Source organism: Mesoplodon bidens (genome assembly GCF_964165515.1).
Source record: "Mesoplodon bidens genome assembly, chromosome: 10".
Taxonomy (NCBI): domain Eukaryota; kingdom Metazoa; phylum Chordata; class Mammalia; order Artiodactyla; family Ziphiidae; genus Mesoplodon; species Mesoplodon bidens.
In genome coordinates this window covers 101,488,421-101,507,269 of record NC_138172.1, presented here as the reverse complement: position 1 = coordinate 101,507,269, position 18,849 = coordinate 101,488,421, and the positions used below count along the sequence as shown (strand labels likewise).

Sequence of the window (18,849 nt, the reverse complement as noted above, 5' to 3'; positions counted from 1 at the left end):
GACTTCCCACCATACCATCAAAATATGCAGTGTCCTTTTAAAGTTAAAAAGATTATCAACCTTCAATGTGATCTAGTATCCTTGTTGTCTTTTTCTAAAGAAGCAGGGTAGAAATTAAAATAAAGCCCCCATCTCGTCGAAAGTTATTTAATCAAATTGAAAATAACTTCTTTGGGGAGATGAGGGAGGTGACAAGTGAACATCACATCTTTACTTTATGTTACTTCCTGTATGTTTCCTGCAGTGGCAGCTAGTGATTTCTAGAACTCCTTTCAAGGATGTAGTAATTTGGCAGTAACAGAGCAAAAGACGCAGAGAATCTTCACCAAAAGCAGAGCCTCACTAGCAAAGCAGCACCATGCACTGCTGGAGGACCCTGGAAGGGACATGGCAGCATTGGTTTAGTTTATCCTTTGATTTGGTAAACTCCTTTCCTTAGCATTACACACTTGCAAAGACAAGAATGTAAAATGTTCATCCTTGCATAATTTTTAAGAAGGAAAATCAGAAACTGTTCAATATGTGATTAACTATTTTAAATCACAAAATAAAATACTATTCAGCCATAAAAATCAGATCTGTGCTTATTAGGTAGGAAAAATAACCATGGCATATCAATTTTTAAAAATCACGCTACAGAACACCAGGTACAGTGTTCATTGTGTATGTATATATGTGTGGAAGGCAGAACGTAAATGATCCTCACACTTGTATAAATCCCTCCCTTTGAATGTGGGTGAAGTCTATGAATAGGATGGGATGTTGCTCCTGTGATTACATTTTTACATGGCAAAGAGGATTTTGAAGATGTAATTAAGGTAAGTAAGCTGTTGATTTTGAGTTAATTAAAAAGGAGATTATCAAGTAGGCCTGACCTAATCACGTGAGCCTTTAAATCTGGGAGGTCTGGAACATAGCAAGCTAGAAATTTGAAGCAGCAAAGACATTCTCCTGCTGGCCTCGAAGAAGAAGATGGAAACTTCCATAAATTCTACAGCTGCAAGGAACTGAATTTTTCCAAGAACCTGAATGAGCTTGGAAGAGAGCCCTGAGCAGCAGAGGGAACCACAGTCCAGGCTAACACTTTGATTGCCATCATTTGAGACCCTAAGCAGAGGACCCAGTTAACCTGGGCCCAAACCCTTCACCTACAGAGACTGTTGGATAATAAGTTTGTGTTGTTTTAAGCTGCCAAGGTTTTTGGAAATTTGTTATGCAGCAATAAAAAATGAATACAATCAATATGCAAAGGGACCCATTAAAGAATGCTTAGCAAAATGTTGTAAATGTTCTGAGTAGCTAGAAAGTGGATGACTCTTATTTTTATACTTTTTTCTGTAATGTTTGAAATTTTTATAATAAATATATACTAGTTCCCCTCACCCCCCCAAAAAACAACCATTAAGAGGACTCTTTTTTATTAAAGAAGGAAGAGCACAGTTCTAACAACTGGCTAAGGTCACATCCAGAGTGACAAGTGCCCATGGGAGGGTGCAGACTGGACAGAAAACGCAGCTGAGACCAGGATGGGCTTCGGGGCTCTGTGTGCTGCATGTTCAAAGAAAATAGAGTGGATAATTTAAGCAAGGAGTCCTTTACTGCCTTTAACTTGGCTAACTGCTTAAACATTCCACAGGGTCATCTCATCTGCAATCTGTGCAGAAAGGTTTTCTTCCCTAAAAGGGAAGAAAGAGACGTGGGACTGTAATTTTGTTTCTGCAGCTTTATTAGGGCTCAAGGGAGAGCACAAATAAGATTGAGAGAAAGCCAGGGCAGAGATGTCTTGGACCAACTTCAAGTGTAAACCAAGTCTTTGAATTCTTCTATTTTACAAATGACAGGGGGTAGAAGAAAGGCCCTGGTCTATCTTGCAAACTATTTGTGCTTGTCGCAGATGGGCACAGCCCTACCTCTCTGGCCCTGTTGTTATACTCCTGACACAGGCAATGATACTGGTGACAAAAACGACAGCACGCCCTGGACTTGTTAAACTCTGGTCACTCCAGTAACGAAGGGGGGTGAGGGCGGGGGCGGGAAAGAAGTAGAGACAGGTTGGTGGACTCTGGGGCTTGCCTAGTAAGACATTCCAAAGTGGAAATAAAAGTTTGGACCAAGAAAAACCTTGCCAGTTGGGAAAGGTAATGAAGCAAGACAACAGAAAGGAATTATTCAGAGGAAGGGAAGTATGCTGGAGGAATCTTTTATGGAGCTGGGAGCTGGGAGAACCAGGCTAGTTCAGAATGCAGCTGCTCATTGTTGGAGTGCTGAAACAAGGAAGAGGCATTTGGAGTTCCTCTGGGGCCTTCTCCACCGAAGGCCAAAAGTCCAATCAGGTGGAGACCAAGCCAGTGCCCCCCGTAGGAACCAATCACCCATCAAGAAAAAAGAGAAAGTAATGAAGGTGTTTGTTTTTGCTTATTATATGCAGGAAAGGGATCCTATGATGTTCATTTGGAAGTCACAGTTTAGGGCTTCCCTGGTGGCACAGTGGTTAAGAATCTGCCAGCCAATGCAGGGGACACGGGTTCTAGCCCTGGTCCAGGAAGATCCCACGTGCTGCGGAGCAACTAAGCCTGTGCACAACAACTACTGAGCCTGTGCTCTAGAGCCCGTGAGCCACAACTACTGAGCCTGCGTGACACAACTACTGAAGCCTGTGTGCCTACAGCCCATGCTCTGCAACAAGAGAAGCCACTGCAAAGAGAAGCCCGCGCAGTGCAACAAAGAGAAACCCCCACTCGCCACAACTAGAGAAAGCCCGCACACAGCAACGAAGACCCAATGCAGCCAAAAATAAATAAATAAATTTATTTAAAAAAAAAAAGAAGTCACAGTTTAAGCACAGTCTGATGTAGCACGAAAGACCCAGTTAAGGGGCTGAAGATGGCATGTGTGAGAGACCAAAATGGAACCTTCAAAATGTTCAGGAAGTAGATGACACCCATCCATATGAGCCACATTTGACACACTACTTAACAGAAGGCCTTCTGTAATTCTGCTGAGTTCCCCTTGCTGGATTTACTTTGAAAATAGTACCCTGAACCCCTTTACCTCTCTCTTTTGCATAGCAAATTACCAATTGATATTCCTGCTGAAAATTAAGAAAAGATTGGATTTAGAGAATGACTCTAAGGTATAAAAAGCTTTCTATAATAAATTCTGGCCAAGTTTATCCATAATTATTGAAAGGAGTTTTAAAAAATACAACCAACAATCTTAGTATGTACCAAAATTACTGCTTTGCATTATAAAGCTGTTTATGAGTATATATTCTAAAAGCTCTTATTTATATGACATTTTCCTAGAGGTCTTATTAATCATCAAAAGAAATTAACTTGCATTCAGTATAGCTCAGGAGATACATATTTTATTAGCTTTTAATTATTTGAAAACTGGTAACTTTTGATCAGTATATATGGTGCCTCTCTTAAGCAGAATTTATGATTAACTAAAACATGACATTTTTCTTGTTATGAAAAATGCCTTAGTACCTTCTATGTGGTTTATTAGATGGCTCCCACTTTCTTTTTTATTCTAATTTCCCGAGAGGTATTTGTAATGACCTCTGATTTTATTTACGTCCCAAACTCCCTCTTCGTTCACTGTTAAGTGGAACTCGAGTAGAACAGGAACTGCAGGCACTCTTTGGAGATATTGTAGCTGCAGGACTAGGGTAGATATATGAAAGGAATGGGAGGAGAGTCTAGTGCAGTGATTTTCAACCTTCAAAAATTAATGTCCCTTCCTAGTTTTAAAACAAATATTTTGTAACACCCCTCTATTATACTGAAATGAAGTCCACAGATTTCTATACACAATTTCTAAAAGATAATATAATGCCCTATAATGTATAGAAGAAATGAAGAAATAAAAATACATAAAATAATATGTATTTCAGATATATGTCAGGAAGATGGTATTAGATACCAAACTATTCCTACAAAATGTAAACCCTTCAAGGGGTGTGGTAGGCCCCCAATTTGGAACCACTTGTAGGGTGGTTAAAAGTGTGTTCTGGAGAAACACTCCCAGAATGACAGAGTAAGGGCCTCCAAAAATCTGCTCCTTCATAAAAATAATGAGGATACTAGCAAACATGATCAAAACCAACTTTTCCAGAACTCTGGAAATGAACCAAAGATTTGCAACAATATAAGGAGGATTTACTCAACAAGAACAAAAGAATCTCAGAACCGTGAGCTTTGTGGCATTTTAATTTGCCTTATTTCCACCCCTCTCTCCCTAGCTCCATGGTAGTCTTGAAAATGAACAGTCTTACAACTATGGTAGCCATAAAAACTTAATTATGCAGCCTAGCAAACCACAAAGAGGAGAAAATGGGCTTGGAACTGCCTAAAATTCAATAAAAGAATTGTCACTATTAACCTGTCTGGCAGCCCTCTGAAAAGTTCCATTCCCAGGGCTTATTTTTATTTGATCTGATTCAGAGCTTACTATGTGCAAATAGCCCTATCTATAGGATGTTTTTCAAAACCAATTAGAAGCAACTGTTTAACATTATAGGTACCTGAAGAGGTGATACGAACTGGGGCTAATAAAAGGCTGTCCCCAAAAATTTAACAGGAGGGACTGAAATTTCCTTAGGGGACTTTGAACACTTCTGACATACTCCTGAGAGTCTAGATGGCCACACAGATGAGCAGGTCTGTAAGCATGCCCAGGAAAGCCCCAACAAGGTCCTAAACTCTCACCTCTGGCTGAACTTCAGACTCTGTGCAAGCAGGAAGTGAAGGCTACAGCAGAATTGTGTACTTCCCGCTGGAACACTGAAGACAATTAGCTGTCCACTGAGTTTACCCAGCAGAGACTTCAGTGGCCATGCATGATGAATACAGACCTTACAGAATTAGTCCAGGAAAGTCACTAAACAAACAAACAAGAGCAACAACAACAACAAAACATCAACAACAAATTCTGGAGATCAGGATATCCTGTTTGCAGAGTTAACACATTATATTATTTAAAATGTCCAGGTTTTAACAAAAATTACAAGACACAAAGAAACAGAGAAGTATGGCCCATACACAGTGAAAAAAGAACCAGTCAAGAGAAACTGTCACTAAGGAAACCAAGACACTGGGCTTACTAGACAAAGATTTTAATTCAGCCATTATAAACATATTCAAAGAACTAAAGGGAACCATGGCAGCAATGTCTAACTAAGTAGAGAATATCAATGAAGAGATAGAAATTATGGAAAGGAATCAAACAGAAATTCTGGAGCTGAAAAGTATAATAACTGGAATAAAAATTTCAAAAAATTCACTAGAGGGTCTCAAAAACAGATTTGATCAGGTAGAAAGAATAAAGAACCAGTGAACTTGAAGATAAGTCAACTGAAATGATCTAATCTGAATAACAGAAGAAAAATATGAAGAAAAATGAACAGAGCCCCAAGGCATGTGGGCCATACTCATAATGAAACTCCCTGAAGGAAGGGAAAGAGAGAATCAGAAAGAATATTTGAAAAAATAATAGCTGAAGACGTTCCAAATTTGATGACAGATATGAATATACACATCCTAGAAGTTAAAAGACCCAAAGAGGATAAACCCAAAGGGATATACACCTAAAATCCTCATAGTCAAACTGTCCAAAGCTGAAGATAAAGGGACAATCTTGAAGACAGCATACAAAAAAAGTGACTTGTTATGTACAAGGGATTATCAATAAAGTTAAAAATGACTTCCTATCAGAAGCCATGGAAGCTAGAAGGCTGGTGACCATGGTTAAGTTACTGTGCCTCAGTTTCTTCACTTATAAGTGAGGACAAAAATAGTAGTACCTTAACAGGTTGTTAAAAGGATTAACTGAATTAATACATGTCACCCACTTAGCTTAGGGCCTGGCACAAAGGAAGTATTCCATAAGCATGAGCTATTTTGATTCTTGGAGGTGGCAAATAACTTTTTCAATCCTTCCTTCAAGACCCTGGTGTGGATTCACGGCATATATTCTTAGTTCTCTAATGACAGGTCTTGTGATCTAGCTCCAGGTAATTTTCTCAAAAACTATTTGGCTGACAGTAATGTAGTTAACTAGATAATTTATTTGAAAAGAAATATCTTTGGTAGCTGTTCAGAATTGGTAACTTGGATACATCACAGGATAATTTTACAAACCCGTAAGCATCTTAAACAGTTTGGCCTATATTCAGAATATTTCTTCTATTTTTTTTTTACTTGGAATTCATTTTTGGATAATTCTTCTTTTCATACACCATGATTAAAAGTTAGGGTAATATAACAATATGAAAGTTCAACTAGTTGGAGCATACTGAGCATCTAAAAACAATGTACAAAGTGGATCAATCTGAATTTCAAAATTGCACCTATGATGTGCAAACCAGCATGCCAAGTGTGCAGACTGCAATTAGAATTAGGTTGGTGGGACTGTGTTAAACCCAGGGCTGGCTCCCAGGTGTGAAAGCTGCTTACTTCTGCTATAAAAGTTGCTTTGAAAGAGCTTTGTTTATAGATTCAGTGCTACCCATTGCAGCAGAGTTTTCTGCATTTGGAGTGAAAAACACAACAGAACAATAACAACTGTTCTCTTTCCAAAAAGTACTGAAGGAAGTTGGGATTTTTTTTTTTTTTTTTTTTTTTTTTAAGAATCAGGTGCATTGAGGCCAGCCAAAGAGTTACAGCAATTTTTTGTGGCGTGTTTGATTTCTGTGTCTTTTCTTCCTGGAGAGCTGACGTGAAGACAGTTTGCAAAGCAGCACCTACATGTGGGTGAGTGGGTCACAGCCTGGTCCTGTGAAGGCAAGCAGATCTTCACTCAGAGCACATGACAGAACCCGCTAACTGTGGGAGGAAAGGCCTGGTTGGAAGAACAGTGACATTTATTTAAATAATAATAATTTTGGAGCTGAAGGTGACCCTATACCTCATTAAATCCAAAGCCATATGAGAAAATGAAGGCTCAGAGAAATCAAGCAACTTGCCCAAAGTCACTCAGCTAGTCAGTGGCACAGCCAACCATATTGCTGTGAGCCATGGAGAGAGAGGGAGGGAAAGAAATTGTAAGAATAGTTTGACTTGATTTGGTGTTTTTCCATGAGATCCTAAGGAAAAACAAAATAAAATTGCAATTTCTTTCCACTTGGATCACTGACTATTTCTTAGATTGTCCCAACTTTGAGCTGAAACTGATAAATACAAATTTGCTAGTTCACAATTATTTTAAAACATTAAATTGAGAAAGCCAGTTTAATCAAACCTACTTAATTTGAAATGAAAAGGCAATAAAGGAAAGAAAGACTGTTGTTAATTGTTGTAGCATTCATCATCTTTCCAATTATCTTTAATATCATATGAGATGCTTAAAACTCTGAGTTAGGCAATTTTCTACATCTGCCGATTGGCCAATCAGCTGGCCTCTGAGAAGCAGAAGGGTCAGCCTATGGGCCTTGGTGTGCACACAGGTGCACAGCCCCTTCTCTTCACATCCTGAGGGCATGAGCAGCACATGCTCCTACCCACCCTACTTGGAACTCCATCATCCAGAAATGAAGACCTTCCTCTGGGAATGTGAGCGGGATGGAAAGGGGTGCATGAAGGAGAGGCCTAGAAGATGGACCAGAAGGAGTCAGGGTCTAGGAAGCTGTTGGCGCCAAGAGAGACTCTGGAACACTGTTGACTGTCGGACCCTCTAAAACTAAGAGTGAGGGGTGGGTTTGTCTGAAAGGAGGCAGAACCTGGGATTGGACAGCGGGTAGGGAAGCGGGAGAGGTGGTGATAGATGGTAATAGCGACCCACCCCCATCCCCATCCCCCAACAGTATTGACTCCATCTGCCTCTTGTGAATGTACAGCCTTGGGGGGCATTAGCCCTTTCAGGAAGAGGACAAAGAGCCAGCTGTTCTTGAGGTCGTACAAGAAGTAGCAAGGGGCTGGATCTTGAGAGAGTGAGTTTCAATATCCAACAACTGTAACCATAATAATATGGGATAACTCTGCATGAAACTCCATTCCTTCCTGCCTGGTCCTTGAAACAGACTGACCTCTGGTTGTCTCATCTCAGCCCCTTAGACTTATACCCCTGAGTTTTATCTGTGGGCCAAGGTCATTTCCTGGGCATTCCATCTTTGAACAGCACAGCCAGAAGATTGCAGGGGGATAACGGCTTTGAGTCTGCGGCCGCTGACCCTGTGAACAGCCTTCCCCCTGCTCCCCTGGGTTTAGGACGGAAGCCCCTTCCCCTCGTCTGCACGACTCCTGGCTCACCTTATAGCCCACCTTATATCTTTATAGAGTGTACTGTATGTGGTTGTTTCACTCATGAACACTGGATGGAGCTCCTCAAGGGCAGAGACCTAGTTAATTTCCTTCTGAATCCTTAGCATCTGGTATTTGGAAGTATTAGTGTATAATAGTGTTTGTTGAATGAATTAAATGAGATTTATCTGTTAAATCAGCATTTAAAATTTTTTCCAACCAATTCCATTTATCAAGTCCTTGCTCTTTGCCTTGCACCCTGTTGGCAAAAGTAAAATACATCAGACAAGGCTTCTCCCATGGGGGTTGCCTACTGGTGGAGGGAAGTCAAGAGGTGGGCACAGATCTTTCACCCAGAATCATCAAATCTGGCTACATCCTCTCCAGCAGCGGGACACAGGATAACACCTTCATTTAGAAGGAGAGGAGCCTTTTCCTGGAATACCTTTCATGACCCTAATAAGCGCCACCATCCTTTTCTTTGAAAATTGTTTCCATTTCCACTGTGGCCGTCGTATGATGAGGTGACCAAGCTGAGTTCTTTCAGGAGGTGGATGAAGGGTCACTTTACTCCTGCCCATTGTGAGCCCCGTATCCCTATTCACTGTTTAGATTGCAGTCGGACATAGCACAAGCATCTTCATTAAACTGTCCACCGTGATTCATGGATGCCATCTCCCAGAGGTTACACATAATTCCAAACCCATCAGCACGCTGGGGACAAGAGGCTTAAATTGCTCCTTCCAGGGTATGTTACCTTCTGTTGGCCCTCCTGGAATTTCAGCTGGGAGCCCGAGGTGCAATTCCGCTGCCCAGCTGTGCCCTTCTAAGGTTCCTCGGGCCCTCCCTCTCCTGAATCGCTAAGAAGCCCACTCTTCCCTCTGTCGGCATCAATAGCATGCCCACTCTGGGCAAAACTGCTGCCCCTGGCAAGGTGAGGCTCTCTGGGAAAGGAAATACACATGCAGGGACCTAAGATAGCAGACCAGGAAGCAGGCCTGTAAGCAGTCGGTGCTGGATGGTCTGCGGTGGTAAAGGGAAAGGGTGAGAGTGCGGGGTGAAATCCAGACCTCACCCCTCTCGGCTCTGGATCACACTGCGCACAACACACCTTCGCATGCATCCTTGAGCTCTCCCTCTGAACCCTCGTGCTGCCTTATTTCTGCTTTGGGGACACGGGACCCAGCTGAGCCGTGGAAAAGAAGATGTCGTGGGTCACCAAGACCCAACTGGACAAATTAATTTACCACATCCTGTACCATCAGGACCTCAGTGTCGAAGAGATGGTGGAGACACAGGAGAGAGAACCAGGAAATCATTCTCGTGGCTTCCTTTAGAAAGAGGCGGGCAGGGGCCACGTACAACCAAGAGTTTGTCTGAGTAGAGCCTACAGAGGGAAGTGAGGCTGGGGGGCTTGGGTGAGGCCGGTGGCTCCTGAGACCCGTGCTAGGACATTTGTCGGGCCACGTGTTGCCAGCCATGCTGCACTGGCCTCTGGGTGCTCAGCTGATGCCGACTGAATCCTCCCTGCCCCGCCTCAGCCTCTGTCAGCTTTCTGCCCCCAGCCCCACCCCTGCTCGCCAACCCTGCAGCTCAGGTAGCCCCCATTTCTTACCAGCGGTCATTACTAATCTCATCAGCAGGTGCCAACTGAGCACTCCCTCTGGACCTAGCCCTGTGGGAAGTACTTTAAATGGCCTCGTTAAATTGCCATTTAATTGGTAACTACTAAGTTTACCGTCATTCTACTGATGAGGAAGCTCAGAGAGGTAAAGACATTTTCTCAAGGTCACACAGCCTGTGACTGCCCAAGCCAGAGCTTGATGTGGGGGGTGGCTGTGGTGACCATAAACTGGTGGACGTGTCCAGGGACAGCCACCACCAGCCCCCTCAATCAGGGAGGGGCTTAGAAATACTTTTGGTTTTCTGGAACCTCTGTAACTTCTAGGGTTCACTGGTGTTTGCACTGAGGAGGCAAAGTTTCTGCTTTTGTTTTTAAAATGGCCCAAAGTGACAGAAATAGCACAGTCATCTTAGGACACCGGGCACCCCTCTCCTTCCGACTGCTTCAAGGTGCTTAGGTTGATGGCAACATATTGCCTCCAAGAAATTCCAGCTGTGTGACTAGTAATGAACACAATAACAGCAGCTAACAGTCATTAGGCACCTGTTATGCTTGCAAATTTTGTCATCTCCACTTTAGAGGACAAAAGAGAGGCACAGAGAGGTTGTGCCTTGCCCAAGGTCACACAGCTGCTTGGTGCATGACCCAGACCCGACGGAGCCCTTTAATCCCTGTGCTCCACGGTCTGGTGTGTCCCATTCAGTTAGTCAGACCGTAAGCCACCCTGTGTGAGCCAAGCAAAGGGAAGACGAGAAGCCTGGGGCAGTGGTCTGGCTGTGAGGAGGAGGGCCCCAGACCAGGGAACATGGTCCCAGGGTGATGGGATATGCGGGGAGGACAATGAAGGAACAAGGGTGATAGAAGCAGGGAAAGGAATTCGGAGCAGAGAGCTGAAAGAGGACAGGGTTACCGAGAACGGGGTCTAGCAGCTTCACACTTCTGTAGCAATGTGGTGAGGGGCAGACTTGTGATTTGCTGGGGCGCCCGTGGGGATTTATGGTGGGAGGGCTTCGGATCAAGGAACCGGGAGGAATGATTCTGAGCGGCAGTTGGCTTCAAGGGCATTGAGTGAGTGAGTGTGTGTGTGTGTGTGTGCAGGGCGGCGGGGTGTGTAAGGAAGAGGTGAGCAGTGCAGGATGCCACATAATCCTTATTTTGCCATTTTTGGCTGTCACAGCAGGCTTAGGGGGGTGGCTATTTGGGTCTGTTTTTGTCATTCCATATACATGCAGGGCTGCTGTGCTGTAATTCCAAGGGCTTAAATGGTGCTTCAACGTGCCATTCAGTTTACAGGGCTGAGGCTTTGTCTAGGCTATAGCCGCTAGCTTGTCATTGCTCAGCTCTTTCCCTGCAGATGAACTGCAGTGTTTTTTATCCACAGTAGCGCTTTGCTACTAGTTCAACGCTTTCCTTCTCTCCACATTCTCGAATGAGCGTTTACCGGCACTGCTGAGTTAATACTGCCCTCCTACAAGTGTGCGCCATTCCTGTAACATGGGGCAGTTAAGACACTTCTAACTTTTCATTTCTCTTAAAATGAGCTTATAACTTCCTACCATCCCCATCTGGATGCTTTTACAACCGACAGTGTTTTAGCTTTACTGCTTCTAAAGAACCACTCTAGGAGACACATTTTTGGTCCCACTGAGCCGAATTCCACTGAGTTCAACGCCTGGCAATTTCCCTCCCATACAGACCTTTGTAAATATCCTTTACATTTGGACTCTTGGGATTTCCCCCCCCTCTTTTTAGAATATTGTTTTGGACTGAGTGGGTCCCAATGGAAAAAAGAAATTTCTTTGGAATCCTAAACTCCCTGCAGCCAGCTTGTGATATAGCTGCTCAGGGCAGTGAAAAAACTGTGTGGTTGGTATTTGGTAATAATTTCAGTTTTATTTCCACTTCTATCTCTGAATGAAAGATGAGGTCACAGATCGGGAGAACCACATCTTTACATTCAAAGAGCAATCCTATATTGCAAAGGCCAAAAAAAAAAGGGGGTTGTGGTTTAGGGTCAGATGCTCTTGGGTTTTATTCTTAGCTTACCAGATGTATGACCTTGAGAAAATTATTTTAACCTCTCTGTGCCTCAGTTTCCTCATCTGTAAATGGAATATTAATAAGCACCCACCTGATAAAACTTAAAAAGCTTAGATAAGATCATGCTCAAGCAGAGACTGGTACACAGTAAGTGCTTAGTAAACGTTGGCTGTCTTACTCTTAGAGTAGAGAATGCTTGACTCCCGTGTCTCTGCCATTCACCATAATAGTCATATACTAAGGTAGAGAGGAACTAGTATAGGCTCTGGCCGCTAAAACCATGGCCTTTTCCAGTGGTTGCTATGGTAATGTGATGATCGATCTCTATTATACGAAGCCCAAACTGCCTGTTCAGTAACATTTCTCATTCATTAGCTAAAAACAATCTCTGACAATCAGACATTTCTGCCCATGGTATCAAATACTCCTTAAAACAGAACAGAAAGGAACACTAGACCGACTCCGTCTCCTGGTAAATGTATGTCACTTCAATTTGATATCGGCAAATGCCCTTGTAAATCAAACTCACCACACTGAATCCTTGGTGAGTTTGGAGTTCACATTCCCGTCTTCTTCCAGGAAGATGTCCAACTGCAAATTGGCATTGTTATCATGGGCTGAGAAATAGTTGGTAACGACTCTCGCTGGTATCCCGAGGCATCGCAAAACTGCAGGAAAGAAAGATGGACCACAGCTAAACACATCGCCAAGATCTAATAAATGCAGAGTGAACAATCCCTTCTCAGAAGGGACCTTTTTATTTTTTTTTATTTTGCGGTACATGGGCCTCTCACTGCTGTGGCCTCTCCCGTTGAGGAGCACAGGCTCCAGACACGCAGGCTCAGCGGCCATGGCTCACGGGCCCAGCCGCTCCGCGGCATGTGGGATCTTCCCGGACCGAGGCACGAACCCGCGTCCCCTGCATCGGCAGGCGGACTCTCAACCACTGCGCCACCAGGGAAGCCCCTTCTTCTTTACCAACATGGACATGTTGTTCTCAAATGTCCCACACTGAGGAAGGGGGCCTTTTGTCAAGGATCAGGGCTGCAGAGAGAAGCCTCGCTGCCTGATCATGCAAACTGTAGTTGGCACCAAACGAAGCCAGTGGGAAGGGGATCCCAGGAACAGGCTTCCAGGTGTTTAGTTGCTAATCATACGGTCATCAAAGTAGGATTATTTTAGTCCAGCTAATGGACTAAAATTTCTGAAAATAAAATTAAAAAACCCCAGCTAATAGGAAGTTAGGAATTTACCAAGCAGACCCTCAGTGCGGTTTGCTTTCTCAGCTGGAACATGCTCTTGTGACACTTGGTGGAGGGTGACAGCACAGATTCATTTTAATCATTAGATAATAAATTACAGGGATGCATCTCTTGCCGTATATGCACTTATTGATTAAACTTAATCCAAATGCCCTCCCTGGCTGCCAGGACGCCAGACCTCAGGGCTCATTGAAAATAATTCAGCTGACACCTTTAAGATGAATGAGTTGCCTTCCCTTTTTTTTTTCCTCTCAGAATTGTTTAGCATTTTTAACCAAAGACTATCCACCTCCTTCAATAGAACAACCTTGGAAGTCCAAACTTGAATCTGGTAGAGACTCAAAGGTCCTCATTCAATGACTGAATCTTTTTTTAAATTAATTTTTATTGGAGTGTAGTTGGTTTACAATGCGGTGTTAGTTTCTGCTGTGTAGCAAAGTGAATGCATTATACAGATACATGTATCCACTCTTTTCTAGATTCTTTTCCCACACAGGTCATTACAGAGTATTGAGCAGAGTTCCCTGTGCTCTACAGTAGGTCCGTATTAGATATCTATTGTATATATAGTGGTGCATATATGTCAATGACTCAACACTCCAAACGTCACCGATGGCAGCCACCACCCGCCTCTCACTTCCATCTTCCTCTATGGATTTACAGCCCCTACACTTGCTACAGTTTTACCAAAGAAATGACTGGCACTCTAGTTCTATTTCTAGCTTAACACTAATTCACGTGATTACAGAATCTGCCGAACTCATAATTTTAAGACAGGTGAAGTTTGATATGGGGGCACCAGTGCCTCCTTCCCTCCAAATTTCTTTTTTAGGTTTATCCTCACAGTGACATCCCACGTTGGGTCTCTGCCTTTTCTTATCACCAAAGTCTGTGTTCAGGAAGAGATCCGAGGACCCTTTTATACAAAAGGCATACATGAATGGAAGGTGTTTACTATTTTATCTGGTTCTAAACCTAAAGGAATTACACCGGGAGAGTGAAACTGCAGACATCAGGAGGACGTGGGGAGTCCTTTCTCTTTTCCTGGCATCATCTCATAAGAGAGGCTGCCTCTACTGAGCACCCTGTACTTAGACTTGGCTTGGGAGCCACGAGGGAGGGGGCTTACCTCCAACTGGTAGCCCTTTGTGAAGTTCAGGCTTCCATGTGGCACTTGAGAGACCAGCCCTTCTAGGACACTGACACATTGGCTACAATGCCGTTCATTGCTCCCAGGAAATATATATTCCTTTAGCCCTTGGGTATATGCAAATGGCTAAGAAAATGATCTTATCCAGTTTGACGCCATGGAGAAACAAAACACACAACCCAAACTCATGATTTCTTTCCACTTGGATCTCTGACTAATTCTTAGATGGTCAGAACTTTGAGCTGAAACTGACAGGCTTCATAATCATTTATAAAAAAATAGTCTCATCCTGGCTTCCAGCCTCCAGATCCTCCTTGATTTTTCTGATTAAAAACCATGCTAACTGGGCTTCCCTGGTGGCGCAGTGGTTGAGAGTCCGCCTGCCGATGCAGGGGACACGGTTTCGTGCCCCGATCTGGGAGGATCCCACATTCCGCTGAGCGGCTGGGCCCGTGAGCCATGGCCGCTGAGCCTGTGCGTCCGGAGCCTGTGCTCCGCAACGGGAGAGGCCACAGCAGTGAGAGGCCCACGTACCGCAAAACAAACAAACAAACAAACAAAAACATGCTGAGTTAAACAGTGTTTATTAATGAGCCAGCAGAAATGACACTTTGATTTGAGCTTAATGTTTTTTTTTTTTTTTTACAGGGCTTTAGAAATGGCGTGTTAATGAAAATCGTTACCAATGATGAAGACATAGTGAAATAAATGTTTTTTAAAAATACCCACTGAATTAACAATAACATTGTCTGGGCCAGGACAGACAAATGCCATATTGAAAAATGGTGCCTGAGGCTGAAGAGAACAATTCTGTTCCCATATGTTTTCCTCTATGGATTGGATGTTGGGTGGATTAAAAGCAAAAGGGGAAGCTGGGGAGTACAGATCGTTCATTAAGTTCTGGTATCTAATTGCTCAGGGGCATTGAGACTCCCATACAAGAATGAAGATGTGCCCACCTGCCACAGTCCCTTCCATAGCTGGGGTAAAAACTAAGTGGGTAATGTTTAGAAAATTCTCAGTGATAAACAGTAAGCAAATAAGCATATTTACAAAACTGCTCAGTAACAAGCGGTACATATCTTATTATTTTAAATTTTGCTAATTGAGCCTTTTAAAATGTGGGGATTACTAGGAAATAAAACGGCATAGCCTTTCCCTCACATCCTTACGTGGCCCCGTAGACGCTCCATTTCTCTGGGTATTGAACGACGGATTATGTAGGAAATAGTCCATGATTCTTTCTATGAAGCTTCGGCAAAGAGAAACTGTGAGCATATTTGGCCAAGTACAATTTAATTATGCATTGACTGCATCCCAGAATAGCCACCCACAAATTCTATAGGTCCAACAGAGCTTGCTAGGTTGCTTTGCCAGGTTATGGATAAGATGTCTTGAGGTGAAATTTCCTTTGCATTAAAAATATATTACTCAACTGGATACTTACATGTGTTAAAGACACCAGCAAAAACCCAGCACTGACCATAGCGGACTGGATTCTCAGAGCTCCTGTATTCCAACAGGATGTCAACACTTCCAGTCCAGGCTGATGGGGGGATGCCATAAGCATAGACATTGTCCCAGGATCCAGCGACGACGCCTTCATCATCCTTGGCGTTAATCTAAATGAGACCATGAGAGGTGAGAAGGGATCAAGGTCATTTAGAAGAGTCCTCTCCAGACTCTGACACTGGGCAAGCTAAGGTTTCCAGTGCCTTCTGTATTCCCGCATGATGAAAACAGTTCCACTTCTGTTCAGTTCACTGTTATTTGTCAGGGAAAGTGATGTGATGATGAGAGTGTGAGGGGAAACCAAATAACAAGGACTCCCTGTTATATAGCATATGATTGTTGTAAGGTGGTGTTGAAAAGCAGGCAGGAAGAGTTGTCATGTTTTCTCACATGCTTGGGAGAAGATACACACAGGGCCCTTGGTCTGGTTGAAATAGTGCTGGAGAATGTGTGAGGAAGAGAGGAAGAAGACCTGCAAAAGAAGACAGCTCAAGTAGGGAACTTGTCTTGAAAGAAGGAGAGTTAAAAGCTGACAAATGACAGAAGATGTTAGAGTGGGGGTCCAGAGTCTCATGGTCTAACGAGTTTTGACTTTGAGGATGAGTGGCAGACTCTAATAAATTGAAAAAGTAAGCAGGTGCTGTCATAGGAACCATTAAGAATTAATAAGAAATTAGATTCCCATAGGTGCCTTGCAGTCTGTTTTTTAAGAAGTTGCATTACAGAAGGATTTTGTTTATGATTGCTTAAGGTGATTAAAGTTGCATAATTTTGTTAAAAGATATCTCCAGTTATAATACATAGAGGGCCTGGGGTTTATAGTTTAAATATAGGGGAGACTTAAGCAAAGAATGGCAATCGAATATTTGGGAAAACCTGGCTACATGTTCAGACCACAGTCATTTGGTAGCAGCAGACCTCAAGTGCAGGAAACTTCCGTGTTTAGACAATAAAACGGGGCAGGAATAAACAGTTTCAAGGCATCCTGTCAGTTTCTTGGGGGTCACTGCTGAATCTTACTTCTCTTGCTGTAGCTTTCATTATGTTTAATTACAGTCAGAAGGATTTCTAGGTGGGGAGCATTGGGAGTTTTTCCAAAAACGGATGGCACTTTAACAATGTTTATATGTTGACATGACAATGGTTTATAGATTTCCAACATGTGGTCTGTGGACCAGCAGCAGTGGAATGCCCGGGAACTGGTTGGAAATGCAGACTCTCAGGCTCCTCCCCAGATCTACTAAATCAGAGCCTGCCTTTTAATAAAATCCCCAGGTGATTTTTGTGCACATTAGTTTGAGAAACATAGGTTCAGACTACACCGAAAAGACATTAGTAAGCCATGTAGAACATATAATTGAAGCAGGTGTGTTTGGATTATGACAACCATAGAAGAGATATTAAAATATGGTGATTTTTTTTATGTGTTCATAAAAAAATGTGTGCCTTGCTAATTAACAGCCCACCCCCAGCACTTGCCCAGACCCCTCTCTTAGGCTTGCTGAGTTTAGTTTTTATAAAAGTCTATCCTCCCCAGTGGGTCGTGAGTACATTGAGAACAGAGATAAAAATCGATGCCTTTCTGACTTCTAACAAGTATTGGCAAAGAGCAGGTGCTCAATAGCTGTTGAATAATCCGTTGTATATTCCACAAGCATATAGGCATTGCACATCTGAGTAAGAGTAAGATCTTCTCTGTGAAAAGAGATGGTCGAAAACCCATCAAGCAGAAGTAAATGTTATCAATATTAATACAGAAAGATGTACAGGGAGAGTCGGGTCCCAACAGAAGGAGTAATCCGTTTTATTAGATTGGAGGGTGTGGTGACGGTTGTGGGCTGGATAGAGAAAATGACATGAAAGCTAGGTCTGGAGAGGCTGAGGTCCAGAAAAGGTTATCTACATGGTAGAGAGAGTTTGAATAATTGCTTGGTGTCATGAAGAAATATGGCATGTTCAGGGACCTACTGCAAGTATCATGTAAGTAGGCAATATTGGACGAAGTAGAAACTACTAGAAGAAAACACTTAAGATGTGCAAAGCAACTTCTATTTTTCCCCTTTGACTCTGTCCAGTTAGGTTAAAGGGAAGGTAACTACCCAGTTAATTTGTTGAATGTAGAAAAAAAATTAATCCATTAGAGATTACTGAAGGACCCCATTCAACTAATGGCAAACTCCGTCCTTTGAGGTTAACTTTGACTTTATCCTGTAACTCCATGAAATGACTGCAGAGCAGCAGGGTTTAGACAACAGTTTTGGTTCTATTCATGATCAATAATGCTCCTTGCAGTTGAATTGATTATTTACATCTCCATCTATTATAGTGAAGCCTGAAGAGTGCCTTGGTAGGCTATGATGTGGTTTGGTATTTGTGAGTAGGTGGATTCAGCTTTAACTCCCATTACCAGTTTCTTATCCTTGTCATTGAGAAATAGGGTAGAGCAATGAATCTCAGAGGCAAAAGTTCCTAAATTATGGTTCTGATGACTGATTTTCAAACAGACAGCCATTAATTAAGTGTTATTTATAGCATACAGCTGAACCCAATCAGCCAAAGGAAAGAGTAAGGAAAAAAAGAGCTCTCTCCTCTACAGACCTTTTAATTCTTAATGCTGAGCTGTTCCCCTGTTGCTAGATAAATCACAACTCTCATTTATTAGCATTTAGCCAGATTAGCTACTGTTTTCTAATTAGAATATTGATTTCTGGGGAGCCTAGATTCAGAAAGAGATAAGTCTTTAGTGACAGATGTAAATGGTTAAAGTAATAGCCCCCTCCCTAGACAACAAGATATGTTTGGGGGACAGTTCAAGGGCATGCTGGTCCCTTGTCAGGCCACAGTTGACTGTGAGCACCCTATCATGAACTCTGAGTTGGACCAGTGACAGAATGAAATGTCTTGGTCTTGCATCACTGGTGGTCAACAAGAATATATGAGCCCAGGATTCTGGACAGGGAGCATTATTCAACTTCATTAAGGTTTCACTAAACGGTCCTCTCATAACACCTACAATATGGG

The 18,849-nt window shown here is 42.8% G+C and overlaps 1 protein-coding gene across 1 annotated transcript in view; it reads right to left on the bottom strand.

Annotated features, from left to right (window-relative positions):
• F13A1 (coagulation factor XIII A chain) overlaps nt 1-18,849 on the bottom strand; it is a 141,111-nt gene that overhangs the window by 46,278 nt on the left and 75,984 nt on the right. Inside the window, exons 7-8 of the mRNA XM_081245387.1 lie at nt 15,764-15,938; nt 12,434-12,572 (exon numbers count right to left, since the gene is read on the bottom strand). Coding sequence (XP_081101513.1) covers nt 12,434-12,572; nt 15,764-15,938 — 314 coding nt within the window. The remainder of the gene's footprint in view (nt 1-12,433; nt 12,573-15,763; nt 15,939-18,849) is intronic.